The following is a 21,214-nucleotide window of genomic DNA, read 5'->3' as shown; positions in this document are numbered from 1 at the left end:
CCTCGTGGGGAATCTAGAACTAGGGTGCATAGTTTCAGAATAAGGGGTCGCCCATTTAAAACGGAAATGAGGAGGAATTTCTTCTCTCAGAAGGTCGTGAATTTTTGGAATTCTCTACCCCAGAGCTGTGGAAGCTGGGTCATTTAATACATTTAAGGTGGAGATAGACAGATTTTTGAATGATAAGGGAGTCAAAGGTTATGGGGAACGGGCAGGAAAGTGGAGTTGAGGCCAAGATCAGATCAGCATTGATCTTATTGAATGGTGGGCTCGAGGGGCCAAATGGCCTACTCCTGCTCCTATTTGTTATGCTCTGGCTCTGGAGAAAGCACTGTAACTGAGTTGCCAGCTGACCCAAGAATGGAGTTTTTTCTGAATTAGATTGGTAATGTTAAATCCTTGTTACTAATGTAACCATGCGAGGGGTTAATAACTTAAACTCATGTATAATGGACTATGGGTCTGATACACATTCAATGTAGAAATAGACAGGTTACTTGGATGGGAATTTATTGCATCAGAAAGTTTGAGTGGTTTCTGGTAATAAAAAGATGTTGATTGAATGCAGACACTGGGCTGAGATTTTAAACATGAAAAATATATCTTGAAAAATTCACTATTTTTATTTGCATGCACCCAGATGGTGCTGCACTATGCGCCTTATTACATTTAGATACTTGCGTAATTTTTTGTTTGTAAACAACTTGGTTGTCTGCATCTCCTATGATTAAGGAAGTGTAGTGATTGTCAGGTGCTGTTCTCTTTTTCTGTAGTTGCTCATAATTTGTTACGGTAATTGTCACAACGATTTCTGCCACTAAAGCATGGTATCTTGCAAGCTTCAAAAGAAAAATATTCCAAATGAATGAATTAAGAAAGAATTCATTAGGTACTTTAAAATAATCAAGCACATAAATACAGCTGTAGAAATTTCAATGGGGGAAATTTTGTGTTTACTTTTGCAGCAAAATTACAAATGATAAAGAACTCATAATTTATCATGGAAATATTCTTCATGTACAGAATTTAAATAATAAATAATTACCATTTTTAATAAATGCAAAAATATTAAGGAATCATTCCTTTCCTGCAAATATCATTGGCCATCCATAAGGATGAAAATGAAATCATACACTACTAATAATTACAAAAGTAAGATCACCTGTTCAACACTGAGCTCATACTTTGGGAGATGAATAACAGATTCTCTTATCTGGTTTCCAAAAGGAGGGTGTCTGTTCAAAATCTACAAAATAATGAGTATGATTTTCCTTCAGTAGAACTTTTATCCATTTTATTGCATTATAATCAATGTATGCCAACTTAAACTGAAACAGTGTGTAAAAACGTTATTAATATTTCTATAACATTTACTAAGTGGACCTGAGGGGCGACAGCACCAGAGGAGGCAGCGGGGCCGAAATTCAGGGTTCCGATAAGAACTGTTACTGCTGGAATGCAGCGACCAGGTGGCAGAATCTAATGGCCGCCGATTTCTGGTCAAATAAACGTCGCCAGCCAAGTTCAGCAGGGATTTTTTTCTGGCAGTCCCCACTTCCGCCCCGCCGCTGCCGAGCAGTCATAAGTGCGTCATCAGTGCATGCACCGCCGGGACCCCCTCACCTCCGTCGATATTCAGGCTGAAAAATCGAATGCCTGCTGAGCGGTGCCCCTGACATCTTTTTTTGTAAGTGCACCTTTCATTCCCTCTGTCAGTCCTGGCTGCGCGGCGGCCATTAAAGGCAAGGGCCCAATGCCGGCGCTTAATTTTTTTGCCAGCCGACTGCCATATCGGCCAGACTATTGTGCCCCCTAGTTCGGCCGGGCCACCAAAAGGCAGCCTGCACCCACGGCTCGGTCGAAACCCTCCCTGGTGGCCCAGTGGCCAATCCTAAAGATTCGCCAATTCACTCCACTTTAGAGGGGATAGATGTGTGTCACAGACACGCAATGACATCACCACCGCTCCGCTGCTGAGTGACAGCGGCGAGAATCCATCCCATCTCCACTTCCGCCCCTCACAGCACTTACCACGGCACATCCGCCCCCATTATGATCGACTTCCTGACCACTTTGATATTGATCAAGAGTCGACCTCTTCCGAGACGGCAGTAAAAGCGTTTAAAAAACGATAAGTGCGCCAGCTTTCTGCCGGGCATGAATTTCAGCCCCAGCATCTCCGATGACTTCAACAACAACAAAAAATAAGGAGTGATGTCACAGAACAGCAGGTAGGTGATTGGTTGGTGAGTATTAACGTATTCTTTTCTCTCTAACCTAAGACAGCAGTTTAAATCAACAGCGGGAACTATAACATACTGTATTAAATGTATAGCTTAACTAGTTAAACAAATTAATAGAACTACAAATAATCGTTGAGTAAAGACTTTGGGCTGGAATTTTCGGTCCTTTGTGCTCCGGGTTTCACCCTGGAGCGGCGCTCAGGTCTCCTGTGCCCCGTCACAATCCTCTAGTCCAGTTTTGCAGTGGCATTGAGCAGCACCACCAGGAAGAGTGAGACATCGGCAGTAGTTTGGACTTTCCCCCAATCCGTCCGCCCGCAATGACTGCCTCGGAAATCAGTGCGGTTCAGCATAGCCGGCGGCTCAGAGGAAGGTAAAGTACTCCAAAGGTAGTGCGAGTGTTAGTTCTTGACATTTTTTTTGCGATTTGTGTTGCGGTGGCATGGGCAATGTTTTGAGAATGTTTTTGTGTTTTTTTGAAGTTTTTTCCCCCTCCCCCAGGCCTCTCTGAGCACACACGGCCCGGCACTTTGCTTCGCGAGTTTCCCATCCTTGTGCCACAAAAAGTGTTAACGCCTCCCTTGGCAGGGCCGAGATGCCAAAACTTACTTCCCAAAGCACAAACTATTCCCGGCCGGTAACTTTCCCGCCCCGCCTCCGTTTCAGCCCCGAAAACTGAAAAGCCTAAAATCCAGCCCATTAAGTAATTAAATAAATAAATAAGGCTAGACTAAGATATGGCAGAGCAGGTTGTGTGTCTGGACTGCAGTATGTGGGAGTTTGTGGACAGCAAGACTGTCTCAAGCAAACACGTCTGCAGGAAATGTCTCCATCTCGAATATCTCCGGCTCAATCATTGAGCTGGAGTGCGAGTTGGAGACACTTCAATACATAAGGGAGGGAGTGGAATTTCTGGACAGTTTTATCCAGAATACAGTCACACCCTAGAGGAAAGCACAGGTTCAGAAAAGGGAGTGTGTGACTGTTAGAGAGCCGGGTAGCGGGGATTTAGGACAGGTTGAGAAGGAGGTCCTGCAACACTGGGCCTATCCAACAGGTACGATGTACTTGCTATCTGTGAGGACAAGGAGAAAGATTGCAGAGAGGACTGCTACAATGCAGACCAAGGCACGGTGGCTCAAAAGGCTGCCCAAGGTGGGGTGGAGGGGGTAGAGCAGAATAGAAATGTGGTAGTTGTGGCGTATGTAGCACACAAATCACTGACTCCACACGAGCTGGTGTTAATCTAACTGCTGTGACCTTCGTCCTTTATTGTTCAGCTCCAGAGTGCCTCTCAGGTGTGGTGGTCAGCCTTTTATAGTGCCTGTTGCAGGTACTTCCAGGTTTCCCACCACAGCGCCCTCTGTGGTGTAGCATTGTGCTTACATTACATTTAAGGTACCAGGACAATACACACATCAATACATAACATCACCTTCCCCCCCCCCGCCCCCCCAACCAGGACGCAGGACGACGATACATACATCAATACATAACATCACACTTGTCCAACGGAAGGCAAATAGGCATAGACAGTGCGTTAATATGGTACATGTTATATGGTACATTAACTAGTTATTGACTGGTAACGGATCCCTGATTTCCTTGTTAGCCCTTATCATTAATTGACTTCATATCCATTATTTTACACAAATACAGTGGCCATTCAGCATTAAAAAATTAATTCTTATTATAAATTCGCCATCTCACATTAACATAGCTCATTTTAGACTCGCTCTGCCTTACAGAAGTCCTTTGTGGGGACCACCACACGGTAAGGCCCTTTTAAGACTCCCTGATGCATTTCCTTTTTAAGGCGCCATCTTTGATGCAGGAGGATTCCATGAGGCTTCTCCTTGGGCGCCGCCATCTTTGATGCTCTAGACCGAGGCCGCAGCCATCTTGCTCTCCGCCGCAGCAGCCTCCGCTCCCCTCCGCTGCCACCTGACTTGCCGCCTCTCCTGCGGCCGTCGTCGTCGCTTCTCCGGCGGCCACCGTAGCCGCCTCCCCCGCGGCCTCCGTAGCCGCCTCCCCTGCGGCCGCCGACCTCCAGCTGCTGCCGCCGCCCGACTTGTGGCCGCCGAACTCCAGCTGCTGCCGCCGCCCGACTCTCTCTCTGCATGGGCCCCTCCGATCCGCCGACCATCCTGGATCCCTCGCACCCCGGCCACAGCGCCCCGCCAGCTCACCACCCCCACCCCATTAGGCCCCTCTCTGCAGGGCTGCTTGCCTGTGGGGGCTGAGGCTGTGTGAGGTCCGGGGCTGGGGCTTGCTCTGCTTGCCTGTGGGGGGATTGAGGCTGCAGCTCCAGCTCGGTCGGCGCTGCTCTCTGGGGACCCGGTGCACAGCCGCACTCCGGGGAGCAGCAGCCTGTGGAGTGGTGAAGTCTTCCCAGCTCCCACGGACCGTCCCCATCCACCTCCGGCCGAGGAGTGTCGGCCCATCGCCTGCAATGGCCCACAAAGGTAAACCGTGCGTCTCGTCCCCGTGGGATACCTGCACCATCGCTCTGCCAAGAACAGGTTTCAGTTCCCTGGTGTAGGTACGCAGCTTCGCCGAGACCAGCTTGGGTCGTGCAGCTGGGTTAATCCACAGTTTATCAAAAGTTCTCCGACTCATCAACGACGGACCCGAGCCCGTGTCCACTTCCATACTCACAGGGACTCCGTTGATTTTTTACTTCCCTTATCACTGGGGGCGAATCATCCGTACACGTGTACAGTCCCAACACCTCATCATCTTCTGCTTGCTCCTCGCTGGATGGTGGATCATCCCCCATCTCCTCAGCCACATGGTGAGTCCGATTTCTTTTACACATGCGCTGAAGGTGGCCTTTCGTGTGGCAGGTATTGCATGTGTACGCTGCAAACCTGCATCGGTGAGCCCCATGGCTTCCTCCACAACGCCAGCATGGTGCTGCTTGATTGGCCCCCCCTCAGCGGACTCTGAGTTCCAGGACCCCGAGGTCCGTGCTCTCTGCCACTGGCAGAGCCACGTTCTGCAGTTTTGTCCGTGGTGGGCGCTATCCTGTGGACAGTGCCTGCCAGGTTCGAGACTATGTGAATTATTTGCTTGGTGCTGCAAGTCAAGGTCATATGTGCCCGGCTGATGGTGATGGCCTTTGTCAGAGTGACTGTGGGTTCCATGGCTAACAGCTTGTGAAGGAGGCCCTCGTGGCCAATCCCCGTAACGCCTCGTCGAGGTGTGCGCCAAAATCACATGGCGCTGCGAGTCTCCTGAGGTCCGCAGCATATTTGGTGACATCCTGGCCCTCAGGTCTGCAGTGATGGTAAAATTTGTATCTAGCCATGAGGATGCTCTCCTTCGGTTTCAACTGGTCATGAATGAGTTCAGTCAGCTCCTCGTATGACTTGTCCCTGGCGCTCCTGCGTGCCAGCAAATCCCTGACGAGACAGTAAACCTCATCTCCACAACTGGAGAGCAACATCGCCTTACGCTTATCTCTCATTGCGTCCGTGTCCTCCGTCAAGTCGTTTGCTATGAAGTAGTACTCGAGCCTTTCCGTAGAGGCCTCCCAATCATTGCCCATGGTAAAATCCTTTAGCGAGCCCAGAGTAGCCATGGTTGCATGGAGTTCGTCCGCTTCCTTGTTGCCAATGTGGTGTATGTAGCACACAAATCACTGACTCCACATGGTCTGGTGTTAATCTAACTGCTGTGACCTTCGTCCTTTATTGTTCAGCTCCAGAGTGCCTCTCGGGTGTGGTGGTCAGCCTTTTATAGTGCCTGTTGCAGGTACTTCCAGGTTTCCCACCACAGCGCCCTCTGTGGTGTAGCATTGTGCTTACATTACATTTAAGGTACCAGGACGTAACACATCAATACATAACAGTAGTGATAGGGGACTCTATAATTAGGGGGATAGATACCATCCTCCGCAGCCAAGAACGAGAATTCCAAAGGGTGTGTGTTGCCAGGGTAAGGGATACCTCACGGTGGCTGGAGATGAACTTGGAAAGGTAGAGGGTAAATCCAGTTGTCGTGGTCCATGTTGGAACAAACGGCATAGGTAGGAACAGGGAGGAGGTCATGCTGAGAGTATCAGGAGTTAGGCTCTAAATTAAAAACCAGGACCTCGATGGAAATAATCTCTTGATTATTGCCCAAACCACAGACCAGGAGAATTAATGGGCTGGTGTGGGAAAGAGGGGTTCCTCTTCATGGGACACTGGCACCAGTTCTGGGATAGGAAGAAGCTGCACCGATGGGACGGGCTCCACCTGAACCGGGATGAGACCTGTATCTTGGCGGAAAGGGTAAATAGGGAGGTGGCAAAGGCTTTAAACTAGTAAGATAAGAGGAGGGATCTACAAGAAACGTAACCAGCCTAAATATAAACTGTTATGTATGGAGAAAGAGCCAGGCTGAACACTGTGAACTCAAAGTAAAGTGCGACCTTAGTCTTTTATTGCAGGTCTCCAGTGTACCTCTCCAACCTGTGAGGCCTTCTTAAATACCTGTGCTCCCAAGAGATTATGGAATCCCTTGGGATTCCTGGGGATGAGCCCTCTGGTGGCTGTACAGAGTAAACACAAGTTTACATATATAACAACACTCCCCCCAAAGTCAATAGTGTAACTATTTACAATGTGAGTCGATCAGGGGCCCTTCTTGCCCTGGTTGATCATCTCGGTGTGAAAGCTGGTGTTGTTGAATCATTTGTTGGGTCCTCGCTGGGCTGCTGTGCAGCTGGCCTTGCTGGGCTGCCTAGGGTGTTGGGCCCTGCTGGGCTGCTGTGGATGATGGGTTCTGCTTTGTGGTCAACCGTGGTGCCGGTTGCCACTGGTGTGTATGTTGGGGGATCAAAAAAGGTAGGGTCCAAGGTGGGTTGCTCAGGATAGTCATGAATCTGAGTTTGATTTGGTCCAAGTGTTTCCAGTGAATGAGTCCATTTGAAAGATTGAACCGAAACACCCTGCTCCCCTCTTTGGCCACCACAGTGCCGGGAAGCCACTTGGGACCTTTTCCATAATGCAATACAAATACAGAATCATTGATTTCAATCTCGCGTGACACATTTGCGCTATTATGGTATGCACTTTGTTGAAGACACCTGCTCTCTACCTGTTCATGTAGATCAGGGTGAAGTAACGAGAGCCTTGTCTTAAGTGCTCTTTTCATGAGCAATTCAGCAGGTGGGATCCCAGTGAGCGAGTAGGGTCTCGTGCGGTAGCTAAGCAGGACTTGGGATAGGTGAGTCTGCAGTGAGCCTTCAGTTACCCTCTTCAAGCCTTGCTTGATGGTTTGCTCTCTCTGCCTGACCATTGGATGCTGGTTTAAATGGGGCAGATGTGACATATTTGATCCCGTTGCGGGTCATGAATTCTTTGAACTCAGCACTGGTAAAACATGGCCCGCAGGCTTTCAGTAGTGGCAGCGGACGTGCTAGTCGACATTATCTCACATTCAATCCACTTGGAATACGCGACTACAACCACAAGGAACATTTTACCCAAGAACGGGCCTGCATAGTTGACGTCTACCCTAGACCATGGCTTGGAGGACCAAGACCATAAACTTAGTGGCGCCTCCCTGGGTACATTGCTTAACTGCGAGCATGTATTACATCTGTGAACGCAGGACTGTAAGTCCGCATCGATACCGGGCCACCATACGTGGGATCTGGCTATCGCTTTCATCATTACGATGCCTGGGTGGGTACTGTGGAGGTCATTGATGAAGGTGTCTCTGCCCTTCTTGGGGACCACTACTCGATTGCCCCACAGAAGGCAGTCTGCTTGTATAGACATTTCATCTTTGCGCCGCTGGGACGGCTTTATCTCTTCCTGCATTTCCACTGGGACACTGGACCAGCTCCCGTGAAGCACACAGCTTTTGTCTAGAGATAATAAGGGGTCCTGGCTTGTCCAGGTTTTGATCAGCTGGGCAGTGATGGGTGATTGCTCCCTCTCAAATGCTTCCATAACCATGGCTAGATCTGCGGGCTGCACCATTTCCTCTGCAGTGGTAGGCAATGGCAGCCTACTGAGAGCATCGGCGCAGTTTTCTGTGCCTGGCCTGTGATGGATGGCGTAGTTGTATGCGGACGTGAGCGCCCATCTCTTAATGCGGGACGATGCGTTGGTATTTATCCCTTTGCTCTCGGAAAACAGGGATATAAGTGGCTTATGGTCAGTTTTCAATCGAATTTTAGCCCAAACAGGTATTTATGCATTTTCTTTATCCCATAGTCACAAGCTAACGCTTTTTTCTCAATCATGCTGTAGGCTCTCTCAGCCCTAGACAGACCCCTGGATGCATAAGCAACCGGTTGCAATACACAACCGACACCATATGACGACGCATCACATGCTAGTACCAAACGTTTACATGGATCATACAACACAAGCAACTTGTTTGAGCATAACAATTTTCTCGCTTTTACAAAGGCATTTTCTTGGCTTTTGCCCCAAACCCATTTGTCCTCTTTTCATAGTAAGACATGCAGTGGTTCTATCAGGGTGCTGAGACCCCATTAAAAAGTTACCAAAGTAGTTCAGGTGTCCCAGAAACGACCGCAGCTCCGTCACGTTCTGTGGCCTCAGTGAGTTCTCGATTGCATCCGTCTTCATGTTGGTGGGCCTGATGCCGTCCGCCACAATCCTCCTTCCCAAGAACTCCACTTCAGTTGCCAGGAAAACGCACTTCGAGCATTTTAACCTGAGCCCCACGTGGTTGAGTCGACTAAGAACCTCCTCCAGGTTCTACAGATGCTCGATTGTGTTCCGACTTGTGACCAAGATGTCATCCTGGAAGACCACGGTGTGTGGGACCGACTTCAGTAAACTTTCCATGTTTCTCTGGAATATCGCTGCCGCTGATTGGATTCCAAACGGGCATATATTATAAACAAAAAGACCTTTGTGCGTGTTGATGCAGGTGAGGGCCTTCGATGATTCCTCCAGTTCCTGCGTCATGTAGGCTGAAGTCAGATCCAGCTTCGTTAACATCTTTCCTCCCGCCAGCGTTGCAAAGAGGTCTTCGGCTTTTGGTAGTGGGTATTGGTCCTGCGGGGAGAAACGATTGATAGTTACTTTGTAATCGCCACAGATTCTGATGGTACCGTCTCCCTTGAGTACTGGGACGATAGGACTGGCCCACTCGTTGAACTCAATCGGTGAAATGATGCCCTCTCTTTGCAGCCGGTCTAGTTCGATCTCTTTTTCTCATCATGTACGGTACTGCTCTCGCCTTGTGATGGATGGGTCGCGCCCCCGGAATTAGGTGGATCTGCACTTTTGCTCTTTGGAATTTCCCGATGCCTGGTTCAAACAGCGAAGGGAATTTGTTAGACCTGGGCACACAAAGTGTCATCAGTGGGTGATAGCGCTCGGACGTCGTCCCAGTTCCAGTGTATCTTTCCCAGCCAGCTCCTGCCGAGCAGCGTGGGTCCATCGCCCGATACCACCCAGAGTGGTAGTTTATGCACCGCTCCATTGTACGAGACCTTTACAGTAACACTGCCCATTACAGGAATCAGTTCCTTTGTGTAAGTTCTTAGTTTCGTGCGAACTGGAGTTAAGACTGGCCTTGAGGCCTTGTTGCACCACAACCTTTCGAAAGTCATTTTGCCCATGATGGACTGGCTCGTGCCCGTGTCCAGCTCCATTGAGTTCAACATTCAGCATTATCGGGGGACAATTCGGTCTGAGGCTCTGGTTCGTCGTGATCCTCCGTGGATCTGTCCTCCTCTGCAACATGGTGGTTTGCAGGTTTAACAGCTCACCTGCACACTCGTTGGAGGTGTCCCATTGTTCCACAGCTCTTGCAAACATACCCTTTGAATCAGCATGAATGGGAATGATGATCACCCCTGCAGTGCCAACAAGGTGTTAATGGCCTTGCATTCATCACCCTTGATGGTGGCCTCTGAGACACCGGCAGACGTGCAGGTATGTGTGATCTGCCCTGTATGTTACGATTCGAAAACAACATTACTTTGTTCACAGTACTTGTAGCAGCACTTGTGTGCTGAGAGATTTGCTTCGTATTGTCACTGGTGGCAAAGAACGCCTGGGCTATCGCTATGGCTTTACTCAAGGTTGGGGTCTCTACAGTCAAAAGTTTGCGAATTGTGGTTTCGTGGCCAATGCCAACAACGAAAAAGTCTCTGAACATGTGCTCCAAAAGTCCTTCAAATTTGCAATGTCCTGCAAGGCGTCTTAGCTCGGCGACATAACTTGCCACTTCCTGGCCTTCAGACCTTTTGCAGGTGTAGAACCGGTACCTCGCCATCAGAATGCTTTCCTTCGGGTTCAAATGCTCTCGGACCAGTGTGCACAAATCGTCGTGCGATTTCTCCGTGGACAGATTCTTCATGAGGCCATACGTTGATGCCCCACAGACGGTGAGGAGGATCGCCCTTCATTTGGTAGCGTTCTCTTCCCCATCTAGCTCATTGGCCACGAAGTATTGGTCAAGTCGCTCCACAAAAGTTTCCCAATCATCTCCCTCCGGGAATTTCTCCAGGATGCCCACTGTTCTCTGCATCTTTGGGTTTGCTATTTGTATCTCGTCGCCAGTTGTTATGTATGGAGAAAGAGTCAGACTGAACACTGTGAGCTCAAAGTCAACTGTGACCGTAGTCTTTTATTGCAGGTCTCCAGAGTGCCTCTTCAACCTGTGAGGCCTCCTTAAATACCTGTGCTCCCAAGGGATTATGGGATCCCTTGGGAGTCCAGGGGATGAGCCCTCTGGTGGCTGTACAGAGTAAATACAAGTTCACATATATAACAAACAAAACAGGAAGAGAAAGCATAGGAAAAAATAAAGTAAGGGAGGACATTGATGGCAAGGAAATAAATAGATTGATAGAACAAGAGTCTAAAAAGATGGTTAAACATAAAATGAGAGGAAATCCTATTAAAAATTAGTTAAATTGCCTGTACAACAATGTGTAGTGTACGTAATAAAACAGGGGAGCTGGAGGCAATTATGCATTATGAGGAACCAGACATAGACTGTGACTTTTCCTACCGGATCGGGAGCGAGGCATGTGACTTTAGGTGCGAACTGGAAGCCTGCTCCCGTCTTCATCCGGCTCTCTCCAAGTGATTTTCCCTTGATAGGGCTTGTTAGGCACCCGGCCAATTAAAAGGAAGCGGGTCTGATGACATCGTAACAAGAACATAAGAAATAGAGCAGTAGAAGGCCATACAGCCCCTCGAGCCTGCTCTGCCATTTAATACGATCATGGCTGATCTGATCATGGACTCAGGTCCACTTCCCTGCCCGCTCTCCATAATCCCTTATTCCCTTATCGTTTAAGAAACTGTCTATTTCTGTCTTAAATTTATTCAATGTCCCAGCTTCCACAGCTCTCTGAGGCAGCGAATTCCACAGATCCACAACCTTCAGAGAAGAAATTTCTCCTCATCTCAGTTTTAAATGGGCGGCCCCTTATTCTAAGATTATGCCCTCTAGTTCTAGTCTCCCCTATCAGTGGAAACATCCTCTCTGCATCCACCTTGCCAAGCCCCCTCATAATCTTATACATTTTGATAAGATCACCTATCATTCTTCTGAATTCCAATGAGTAGAGACCTGACTTACTCAACCTTTCCTCCTAAGTCAACCCCCTCATCTCCGGAATCAACCTAGTGAACCTTCTCTGAACTGCCTCCAAAGCAAGTATATCTTTTCATAAATATGGAAACCAAAATGCACGCAGTATTCCAGGTGTGGCCTCACCAATACCTTATATTGCTGTAGCAAGACTTCCCTGCTTTTATACTCCATCCCCTTTGCAATAAAGGCCTGATCACTTGCTGTACCTGCATACTAACCTTTTGTGTTTCATATACAAGTATCCCCAGGTCCCGCTGTACTGCAGCACTTTGCAATCTTTCTCTATTTAAATAATAACTTGCTCTTTGACCTCACACTTTCCAATATTATACTCCATCTGCCAACTTTCTGCCCACTCACTTAGCCTGTCTTTGTCCTTTTGCAGATTCTGTGTATCCTCCTCATACATTGCTTTCCCTCCCATCTTTGTATCGTCGGCAAATTTGGCTATGTTACATTCAGTCCCTTCCTCCAAGTCGTTAATATAGATTGTAAATAGTTGGGTTCCCATCACTGATTCCTGCGGCACCCCACTGGTTACTGATTCCCAATCCGAGAATGAACCATTTATCCCTACTCTCTGTTTTCTGTTAGTTAGCCAATCCTCTATCCATGCTAATATATTACCCCCAACCCCGTGAACTTTTATCTTGTGCAGAAACCTTTTGTGTGGCACCATGTCAAATGCCTTCTGGAAATCCAAATACATCACATCCACTGGTTCCCCTTTATCCATCCTGTTCGTTACATCCTCGAAGAATTCTAGCAAATTTGTCAAACATGACTTCCCCTTCATAAATCCATGCTGACTCTGCCTGACTGAATTTTGCTTTCCCAAATGTCCTGCTACTGCTTCTTTAATAATGGACTCCAACGTCTTCCCAACCACAGATGTTAGGGTAACTGGTCTATAGTTTCCTGCTTTTTGTCTGCCTCCTTTTTTAAATAGGGGAGTTACATTTGCAGTTTTCCAATCTGCTGGAACCTTCCCAGAATCCAGGGAATTTTGGTAAATTGAAACCAATGCATCCACTATCCCTACCGCTACTTCTCTCAAGACCCTAGGATGCAAACATCAGGTCCAGGGGATTTATCCGCCTTTAGTCCCATTATCTTGCTGAGTACCACCTCCTTAGTGATTGTGATTGTGTTAAGTTCCTCCCCCCCTATAGCCCCTTGACTATCCACTGTTGGAATATTATTAGTGTCCTCTACCGTAAAGACTGATACAAAATATTTGTTCAGAGTTTCTGCCATCTCCATGTTCCCCATTACTAATTCCCCAGTCTCATCCTCCAAGGGACCAACATTTATTCTAGCCACTCTTCTCTTTTTTATAAACCTATTGAAACTCTTACTATCTGTTTTTATATTTTGTGCTAGTTTACTTTCATAGTCTATCTTCCCTTTCATAATCATTCTTTTAGTCATTCATTGTTGGCTTTTAAACACTTCGCAATCTTCTGTCCTCCAACTAGTATTGGCCACATTGCATGCCCTTGTTTGCAGTGAATGGTGAGACATAACAGTACTCCACCCCCCCAATGGTGATGAGTGTGAAAGTAATGGCTTGGGCATTGTAGGGATGCTTTATGGTCTTGGTGTGGGGTGGTGCCAACCTGGCGCATCATGTGGCAGCCAAGGTGTATAACATCAAGTGAAGTAAATGTGCCCATAGTGAGCTCATCCCTGGCATCCCGGACAGCAAGGTGGTCGGGTGCTGATGTCCTGTGCTGCATCAGGTGATTGCGGAGAAGGTTGGTGTTGTTGGTATTGGGGCTGATTGTGGTGGGATTCTGAGGATCAAGGTGAGATAGTTTCAAGGGCTGATTGAATAGATGGCAGCTGAAGTTGAGATGACAAAAGCGATCTGTCATTGGTGTGATAGGTTGCTCCAAGGAGGTGACACTGGAAAGAGTGTTCACTGCAAACACTTCAAATCTCCATAAAGCTGAAAAGTGTATTCCAAATCCTGAAGGCTCCAGCTTCTTTGATTGGAAATTGAACAGCTGTGAAATGGTAGCTTTTATATCATTTCTGCAGCTGTCAACTATTCAAACTAGTCCAGAGTTGTTGAGAACCTGACACACCTACCTGCCGTGATCCCCAAGGGACGGGAACCCGTAAAAAAACTTGGTAAATGGTTAGAACCTGGAAAAATACTGCTTAAATAGCTTTAAGGAGCTTCGTAACTATCTCAATTGCCTGACACGCCGCTTAGTGCCAGGTCTGCAATGCGCAGGCGGAGTTGGCACTTGGGAAATTCACAAGGAGGCGGGTTCAGAGCAGACTTCTGCCCCGTTGTCAATCACAGCCATTTTGACAGCGGGCCTGAAGCAGGGTTTAGCGCACATGCGCCAAAATGGGTCCAGCGAAACCCACTCCTGCAGGCCAAAAGAACGAGCCTGTGGGATGCGATTAAAAAGAGTGCCTGTGTGCTGGAACCGCCAGCGGGACTGTGCTGTCTGGCGTGTGGCAGTCTTGAGGGTCCTGCGCACCCGTGCACTTAGGGGAACACTGCTTACCACGCTACCTAGTCTGGCCTACACATGACTCCAGTCCACACTAACTAGTTGACTATAAATGGTCTCAGGGCAATTAGGATTGGGTAAAAAATATAGCCTTGCCAGTATTGTTAACATCTACAAACAGGATTTTATAATACCTCATGAAACTTGTAACACCAAAGTAACACCTGAGAGAAAAAGGTCAGGGGCAAAAGGGGAAAGAGACAAAGATAAGGGATTCACGTGACACACCATGAGAAATGTCAGGGGAGATCTACTAGTATGTACAAAGAATTGATGGAAGAATGAATACCAGCTCCAACTCTCTTGCATTTGTGATTTCTATCTTCTGGAATGTAGTGAGGCCTGCATTTACCATAGCACTGGACAAAGTAGCACCTGTAAATAGAGTAATAGTGAGAATTACATTGTACATCCCATTTACAAAATACTTCAGAAATGTTTTAGGCTATAAATTCTACATGAAAGCTGCCAAACATTCCAGTAAGGGATACATTATATGAGACTTTAAATGGAGCAAGAGTGAGTATAGGTGAAGGATAATATTAATTCCCCAAGTCTCTCATTTTTATTATTAAAAAAAACTGAAATATTTAGAATGTTTTGCTCTCAGGTAGTTTGGAGCATGGAGTAAAGTGTTCCTCGCTTGTTACCTATACTGAGTTGCTTTCTTACAATTGTCTGCCAAGGCCTTTGTTTATGTGATGGGGTGGGTGTGAACTTTCAGAACTTGGGGACTGAGAGGCTAAGGTCAGGCTGATGTTGTTTGTGGAGCACTTTGCAGTCCTGCACAGCGAACATCTAGAATCTGGAGAATTTGGACATGCTTATTTGTCAACATCATCATAGGCAGTCCCTTGAATCAAGGATGACTTGTTTCCACGTCAAAAAGTTCACAGGTGTTTCACAGAAGGACCTAAAATTCCAGGTCCTGAACTAAATCTTGAAGGGTGGAAGATGCCTGAGCGTGGATTTTTTTTAACGTGGGGTGACCGTTGCACACCAGTCACCACATGGGCTTGACAGAGCTAGGTCTTGGTCCAGTGGCAAGGATTAACCAAGACGACTGGAGACCAGCTCTGCTGCACGGACCGAGTGCGCACACATATCACAGTGTGGGCTGGCTCGTGCTGCCCCTGGGCCCTTGCCTCTTCTGGGTCCCAAACTCACGCCTCTCCTGGGCTCCGATCACGTCGCTCTACAATCTCTCGGCACTCCATCGCCCCGACCTCGCCGCTGCTGCCGTATCTGCCCACGCTCCAATCACCGACCTGGATCTTGGTGATGTCCCTCTTCGCTGCCGTTGCTCTCCTGCTCCAGCACGTGCTGCTCCCTGGAGTGGTATGCCATCACGCAACTCCTGCCGCTCCCCAGTCTGCTCTGATGGTGTGGGAGAGAGGCGCTTCAGTGGGTCCAGCAGGAGATGTCAGACTAAATGTCACTCCCATGCCCTCGGGCCCCACTACGGGCTCACAGCCAGCAGAGGGTACCCTAAACATCTGGGGCGACTTCACCTCCGTGATCAAGATCCGCAACGACCTCTCCCGCTACAGAGAATCCCCGACAGGAACATCAGGATCAGTGTGTGTGAGGAAAGGTGTTCGGTGGTGGAATGAGACTGGGCGATGATCTGGGAATCGCAGGAAATAGGAAGAGGAAACCATTGCAGGGAATCTCTGCAAGTACGTCTAACACATGTATTGCAAAAATGGGCAACATGCTTCCACTCTTTGTTTCTGATTGGTCCCCTTGGAGGATAAGCCACACCCTGAAGTTTCATAGGAATGTGTAACTGGAACTGCCCATCCCAAGGTCTCACTGACTTTGCAAATTGTAACTCGATCCACTTTCACTTCCTGAAGCGACAGAGGACAGAGCTCCCCAGAAGACAGCATGGGCAAGCCAAAGTCCTTACCCCAGTCCAAGTGCATCCCTCCCCCAGCCGAAGTGCCTTATCTCAGCGCAAGTGCATCCTTCCCTCCTGTGCCCCACCCCACCATAGATGGGGCAGACATTATGTACGAATTGTTAACAGGTTTATTGGGTATGAAGTGAATACTGACAATGTCGTAATTTCTGGATGTCATCCACTCCAACGATGGCCCATGTAGGGGGCTGGAAGAACGTGATCCGTCTTCCCCACCCGTGTCTTTCCCCCCTCCCGTGTCTCTCTCTCTCTCCCCCCCACCCCCAGCCTCTCTCTCCCCCCCCCACCCAGTCTCTCTCTCTCCCCCCTAGCCTCTCTCTCTCTCGCCCTTTCCCCTAGCCTCTCTCTCTCTCTCCTAGCCTCTCTCTGCCCCCCGCCTGAGCCTCTCAATCTCTCCCCCCCAGCTTCTTTATTCCTCCCCCCAGTCTCTCTCTCCCCCCATTCCCACAAGCCTCTCTCTCTCCCCCCACACCAGCCTCTCGCTCTCTCCCCAGCCTCTTTCTCACTCCCGACCACCGGTCTCTTTGTCTCTTCCCCCGCCCCAGCCTCTCTCTCTCTCTCCTCCCCCGCCACCCTCCAGCCTCTTTCTCTCTCCTCACCTCCCCAGCCTCTTTCTCTTTCTCCCCGCCGCAAGCCTCTCTCTCTCTCTCCCTCCCCAGCTTCTTTCTCTCTCCCTCCCGAGCCTCTTTCTCTTTCTCTTTCTCCCCCCCCCCCGCCCTCAGCCTCTTTCTCTCTCCCTCCCCAGCCTCTTTCTCCCTCCCCCCCCACCCCCATCAGCCTCTCTCTTCCCCACCCCCCAGCCTCTCTCTAGCTATGAGGTCCTTACTACTAGGGGGATCAAGGGGTATGGCGAGAAAGCAGGAATGGGGTACTGAAGTTGAATGTTCAGCCATGAACTCATTGAATGGCGGTGCAGGCTAGAAGGGCCGAATGGCCTACTCCTGCACCTATTTTCTATGTTTCTATATTGGACCCACGTCGGCCGCTCTAGGCCCCAGGACCGCCGCTATCGGCCCCCCGCTGGTCGCTCTCGGGCCCACGCCGCTGCTATCGGGCCCCACGCCCGCTTGGGCGGGGTGATGGGGGTGCGGGAGGAGGGAAAGAAAAGAGTCGGAACCTCAGGTCCTGCTTCTCGGCACCATGCACATGGAATGATTTGGGCTGGGAGGGTGGAGCTTGACAAGGGGCGGGGCTTGTCTACTGTCGGTCAACACAGTGCAGTACGGGTGGGGCGGGGGGAGCTTGACAGATGCCTGTCTGTCAAAAAAAGTGCAGTACAAATAGTTACATTGGGAGAATTTAGTTGCTCATATGTTCATATCGAGAGTCTCTGGTACGGAATTTGGAGGAAGTCCTGGAAGTGAAGCTGTAATGCTTTGCTATATGTCTGTTCTGTTTTTCTTGAGCTCAATTTTTCTTTCTTTTTCTGTTATTCTTGGGTTTTCTTTCCGTGTTTCTCTGTTACTTTCTTTCTGTGACACTTTTTCTTACCATGTTTCTGACACTCACTAAATCTGTCTGTTACTCTCCCTTTCTCTTTAGTACTTGTCTGTTAATGTCCTTCTTTCTCTCTATTTATCTCTCAACGGCCAATTACCGTCCCTTCAGCCTACTATCAAACACCAGCAAAGCGATGGAAGGTATTGTTGATTGTATCAAGCGATATTTACTCACCAATAACCAACTCACCAATGCTCAGTTTGGGCTGCAGACCTCATTATAGCCTTGGTCCAAACAGGGACAAAACATAAGAAATAGGAGCAGGAGTAGGCCATACAGCCCCTCGAGCCTGCTCTGCCATTTAATACGATTATGGCTGAACTGATCATGGACTCAGGTCCACTTCCCTGCCCACTCTCCATAACCCCTTATTTCCTTATCGTTTAAGAAACTATTTCTGTCTTAAATTTATTCAATGTCCCAGCCTCCATAGCTCTCTGAGGTAGCGAATTCCACAGATCCATAACCCTCAGAGAAGAAATTCCTCCTCATCTCAGTTTTAAATGGGCGGCCCCTTATTCTAAGATCATGAACTCTACTTCTAGTCTCCCCCATCAGTGGAAACATCCTCTCTGCATCCACCTTGTCAAGCCCCCTCATAATCGTATACGTTTCGATAAGATCACCTCTCATTCTTCTGAATTCCAATGAGTAGAGGCCCAACCTACTCAACCTTTCCTCATAAGTCAACCCCCTCATCTCCGGAATCAACCTAGTGAACCTTCTCTGAACTGCCTCCAAAGCAAGTATATCCTTTCGTAAATATGGAAACCAAAACTGCACACAGTATTCCAGGTGTGGCCTCACCAATACCCTGTACAACTATATAGCAAGACTTCCCTGCTTTTATACTCCATCCCTTTTGCAATAAAGGCCAAGATTCCATTGGCCTTCCTGGTCACTTGCTCTACCTGCATACTAACCTTTTGTGTTTCATGTACAAGTACTCCCAGGTCCTGCTGTGCTATAGCACTTTGCAATCTTTCTCCATTTAAATAATAACTTGCTCTTTGATTTTTTTCTGCCAAAGTGCATGACCTCACACTTTCCAACATTATACAACTGAACTTCAATGGTGAGATGAGAATGGCTCCCCTTGACATCAAGGTAGCATTTGACCGAGTCTGGCACCAAGGAGCCCTAGTAAAATTGAAGTCAATGGGGATCATGGAGGAACTCTCCACTGGCTGTAGTTATATCTAGCACAAAGGAAGATGGTGGTGGTTGTCGGAGGCCAGTCATCTTAACCCAGGACATGTCTGCAGGAGTTCATCAGGACATTCATGCCACACAAGTGCCAGGCAATGACCATCTCCAAAAGGCCAGCCGGTGCAGCTGCAGCAGGGAGGCAAAAAAGAAGTAGAAAGAAATCGAAAGGTGACGTCACAGCCAAAGGGGTAAGTGATTGGTAAGTAGTTTTTCTTTTTCTTTTCTTTATCAGTAAGTAACCTTTAGCACTGTTGTTGCCAAATTAAGTTTATCTAAGGGTTAAGTCAATGGCAGGACAGCTCGGACACGTTATGCTCCTCCTGTACTATGTGGGAAGTCAGGGACGCTTCCGGTGTCACTGACGACGTGTGCGGGAAGTGTATCCGCCTGCAGATTCTAACAGACCGCATTGCGGAACTGGAGCTGCGGGTGGATAAACTCTGAAGCATCCACGATGCTGAGAATGATGTGAACAGCACATTTAGCGAGTTGGTCTTACCGCAGGTGAAGGGTACACAGCCAGAGAGGGAATGGAAGATCAACTGGAAGAGCAGTGCAAGGAAGGTAGTGCAGGGGCCCCCTGCGGTCATCCCCCTGCAAAACAGATACACCGCTTTGGGTACTGTTGAGGGGGATGACTCATCAGGGGAGAGTAGCAGCCGCCAAGTCCATGGCATCGTGGGTGGCTCTGCTGCACAAGAGGGCAGGAAAAAGAGTGGGACAGTGATAGTGATAGGCGATTCAATTGTAAGGGGAATAGACAGATGTTTCTGCGGCCGCAACCAAGACTCCAGGATGGTATGTTGCCTCCCTGGTGCAAGGGTCAATGTTGGCTTGGAGCGGGTGCAGGACATTCTAAAAAGGGAGGGTGAACAGCCAGTTGTTGTGGTACATATAGGTGCCAACGACATAGGTAAAAAATGGGATGAGGTCCTACGAGACGAATTTAGGGAGCTAGAGTTAAATTAAAAAGTAGGACCTCAAAAGTAGTAATCTCGGGATTGCTACCAGTGCCACGTGCTAGTCAGAGTAGGAATCGCAGGATAGCACAGATGAATACGTGGCTTGAGCAGTGGTGCAGCAGGGAGGGATTCAAATTCCTGGGGCATTGGAACCGGTTCTGGGGGAGGTGGGACCAGTACAAACCTGGGCAGGACCGGAACCAATGTCCTAGGGGGAGTGTTTGCTATTGCTGTTTGGGAGGAGTTAAACTAATATGGCAGGGGGATGGGAACCTATGCAGGGAGATAGAGGGAAACAAAATGGAGACAGAAGCAAAAGATAGAAAGGAGAAAAGTAAAAGTGGAGGGCAGAGAAACCCAAGGCAAAAAACAAAAAGGGCCACTTTACAGCAAAATTCTAAAGGGTCAAAGTGTGTTAAAAAGACAAGCCTGAAGGCTCTGTGCCTCAATTAGAGGAGTATTCGTAATTAACTGCGCAGATAGCAGTTAACGGATACGATGTGATTGGCATCACGGAGACATGGCTCCAGGGTGATCAAAGCTGAGAACTCAACATCCAAGGGTATTCAGCATTTAGGAAGGATAGACAGAAAGGAAAAGGAGGTGGGGTGGCGCTGCTGGTTAAAGAGAAAATTAATGCAATTGTAAGGAAGGACATTAGCTTGGATGATGTGGAATCGGTATGGGTGGAGCTATGGAATACCAAAGGGCAGAAAACACTAGTGGGAGTTGTGTACAGACCACTAAACAGTAATAGCGAGGTTGGGGACAGCATCAAACAAGAAATAAGGGATGTGTGCAATAGAGGTACAGCAGTAATCATGGGCGACTTTAATCTACATATTGATTGGGCTAACCAAACTGGTAGCAATGCGCTGGAGGAGGATTTCCTAGAGTGTATTAGGGATGGTTTTCTAGACCAATATGTCAAGGCAGCAACCAGAGAGCTGGCCATCCTAGACTGGGTGATGTGTAATGAGAAGGAACTAATTAGCAATCTTGTTGTGCGAGGCCCCTTGGGGAAGAGTGACCATAATATGGTCGAATTCTTTATTAAGATGGAGAGTGACAAAGTTAATTCAGAAACTAGGGTCCTAAACTTAAGGAAAGCTAACTTTGACGGTATGAGGCGCGAATTGGCTATATTAGACTGGCAAATGATACTTGACGGTGGTAGGCAATGGCAAACCTTTAAAGATCATATGGACGAACTTCAGCAATTGTACATCCCTGTCTGGAGTAAAAATAAAACGGGAT

At 48.2% G+C, this 21,214-nt stretch overlaps 1 protein-coding gene across 9 annotated transcripts in view; it reads right to left on the bottom strand.

Moving 5' to 3' along the window:
* The window catches only part of hfm1 (helicase for meiosis 1), a 202,633-nt gene that overhangs the window by 41,731 nt on the left and 139,688 nt on the right, over positions 1 to 21,214 (bottom strand). For all 9 annotated transcript variants that reach the window (XR_011594031.1, XR_011594029.1, XR_011594030.1 and 6 more), the window contains 3 exons: positions 14,652 to 14,737; positions 1,163 to 1,246; positions 682 to 839 (listed from right to left, as the gene is read on the bottom strand). Coding sequence is in view for 5 of the 9 variants with exons in the window: in XM_070886575.1 (XP_070742676.1) it covers positions 682 to 839; positions 1,163 to 1,246; positions 14,652 to 14,737 (328 nt within the window). In the remaining 4 variants the exon portion in view is untranslated. The remainder of the gene's footprint in view (positions 1 to 681; positions 840 to 1,162; positions 1,247 to 14,651; positions 14,738 to 21,214) is intronic.

This window comes from Pristiophorus japonicus, chromosome 8 (genome assembly GCF_044704955.1).
Source record: "Pristiophorus japonicus isolate sPriJap1 chromosome 8, sPriJap1.hap1, whole genome shotgun sequence".
Taxonomy (NCBI): Eukaryota; Metazoa; Chordata; class Chondrichthyes; family Pristiophoridae; genus Pristiophorus; species Pristiophorus japonicus.
This window is presented reverse-complemented; position numbering and strand designations above follow the sequence as displayed.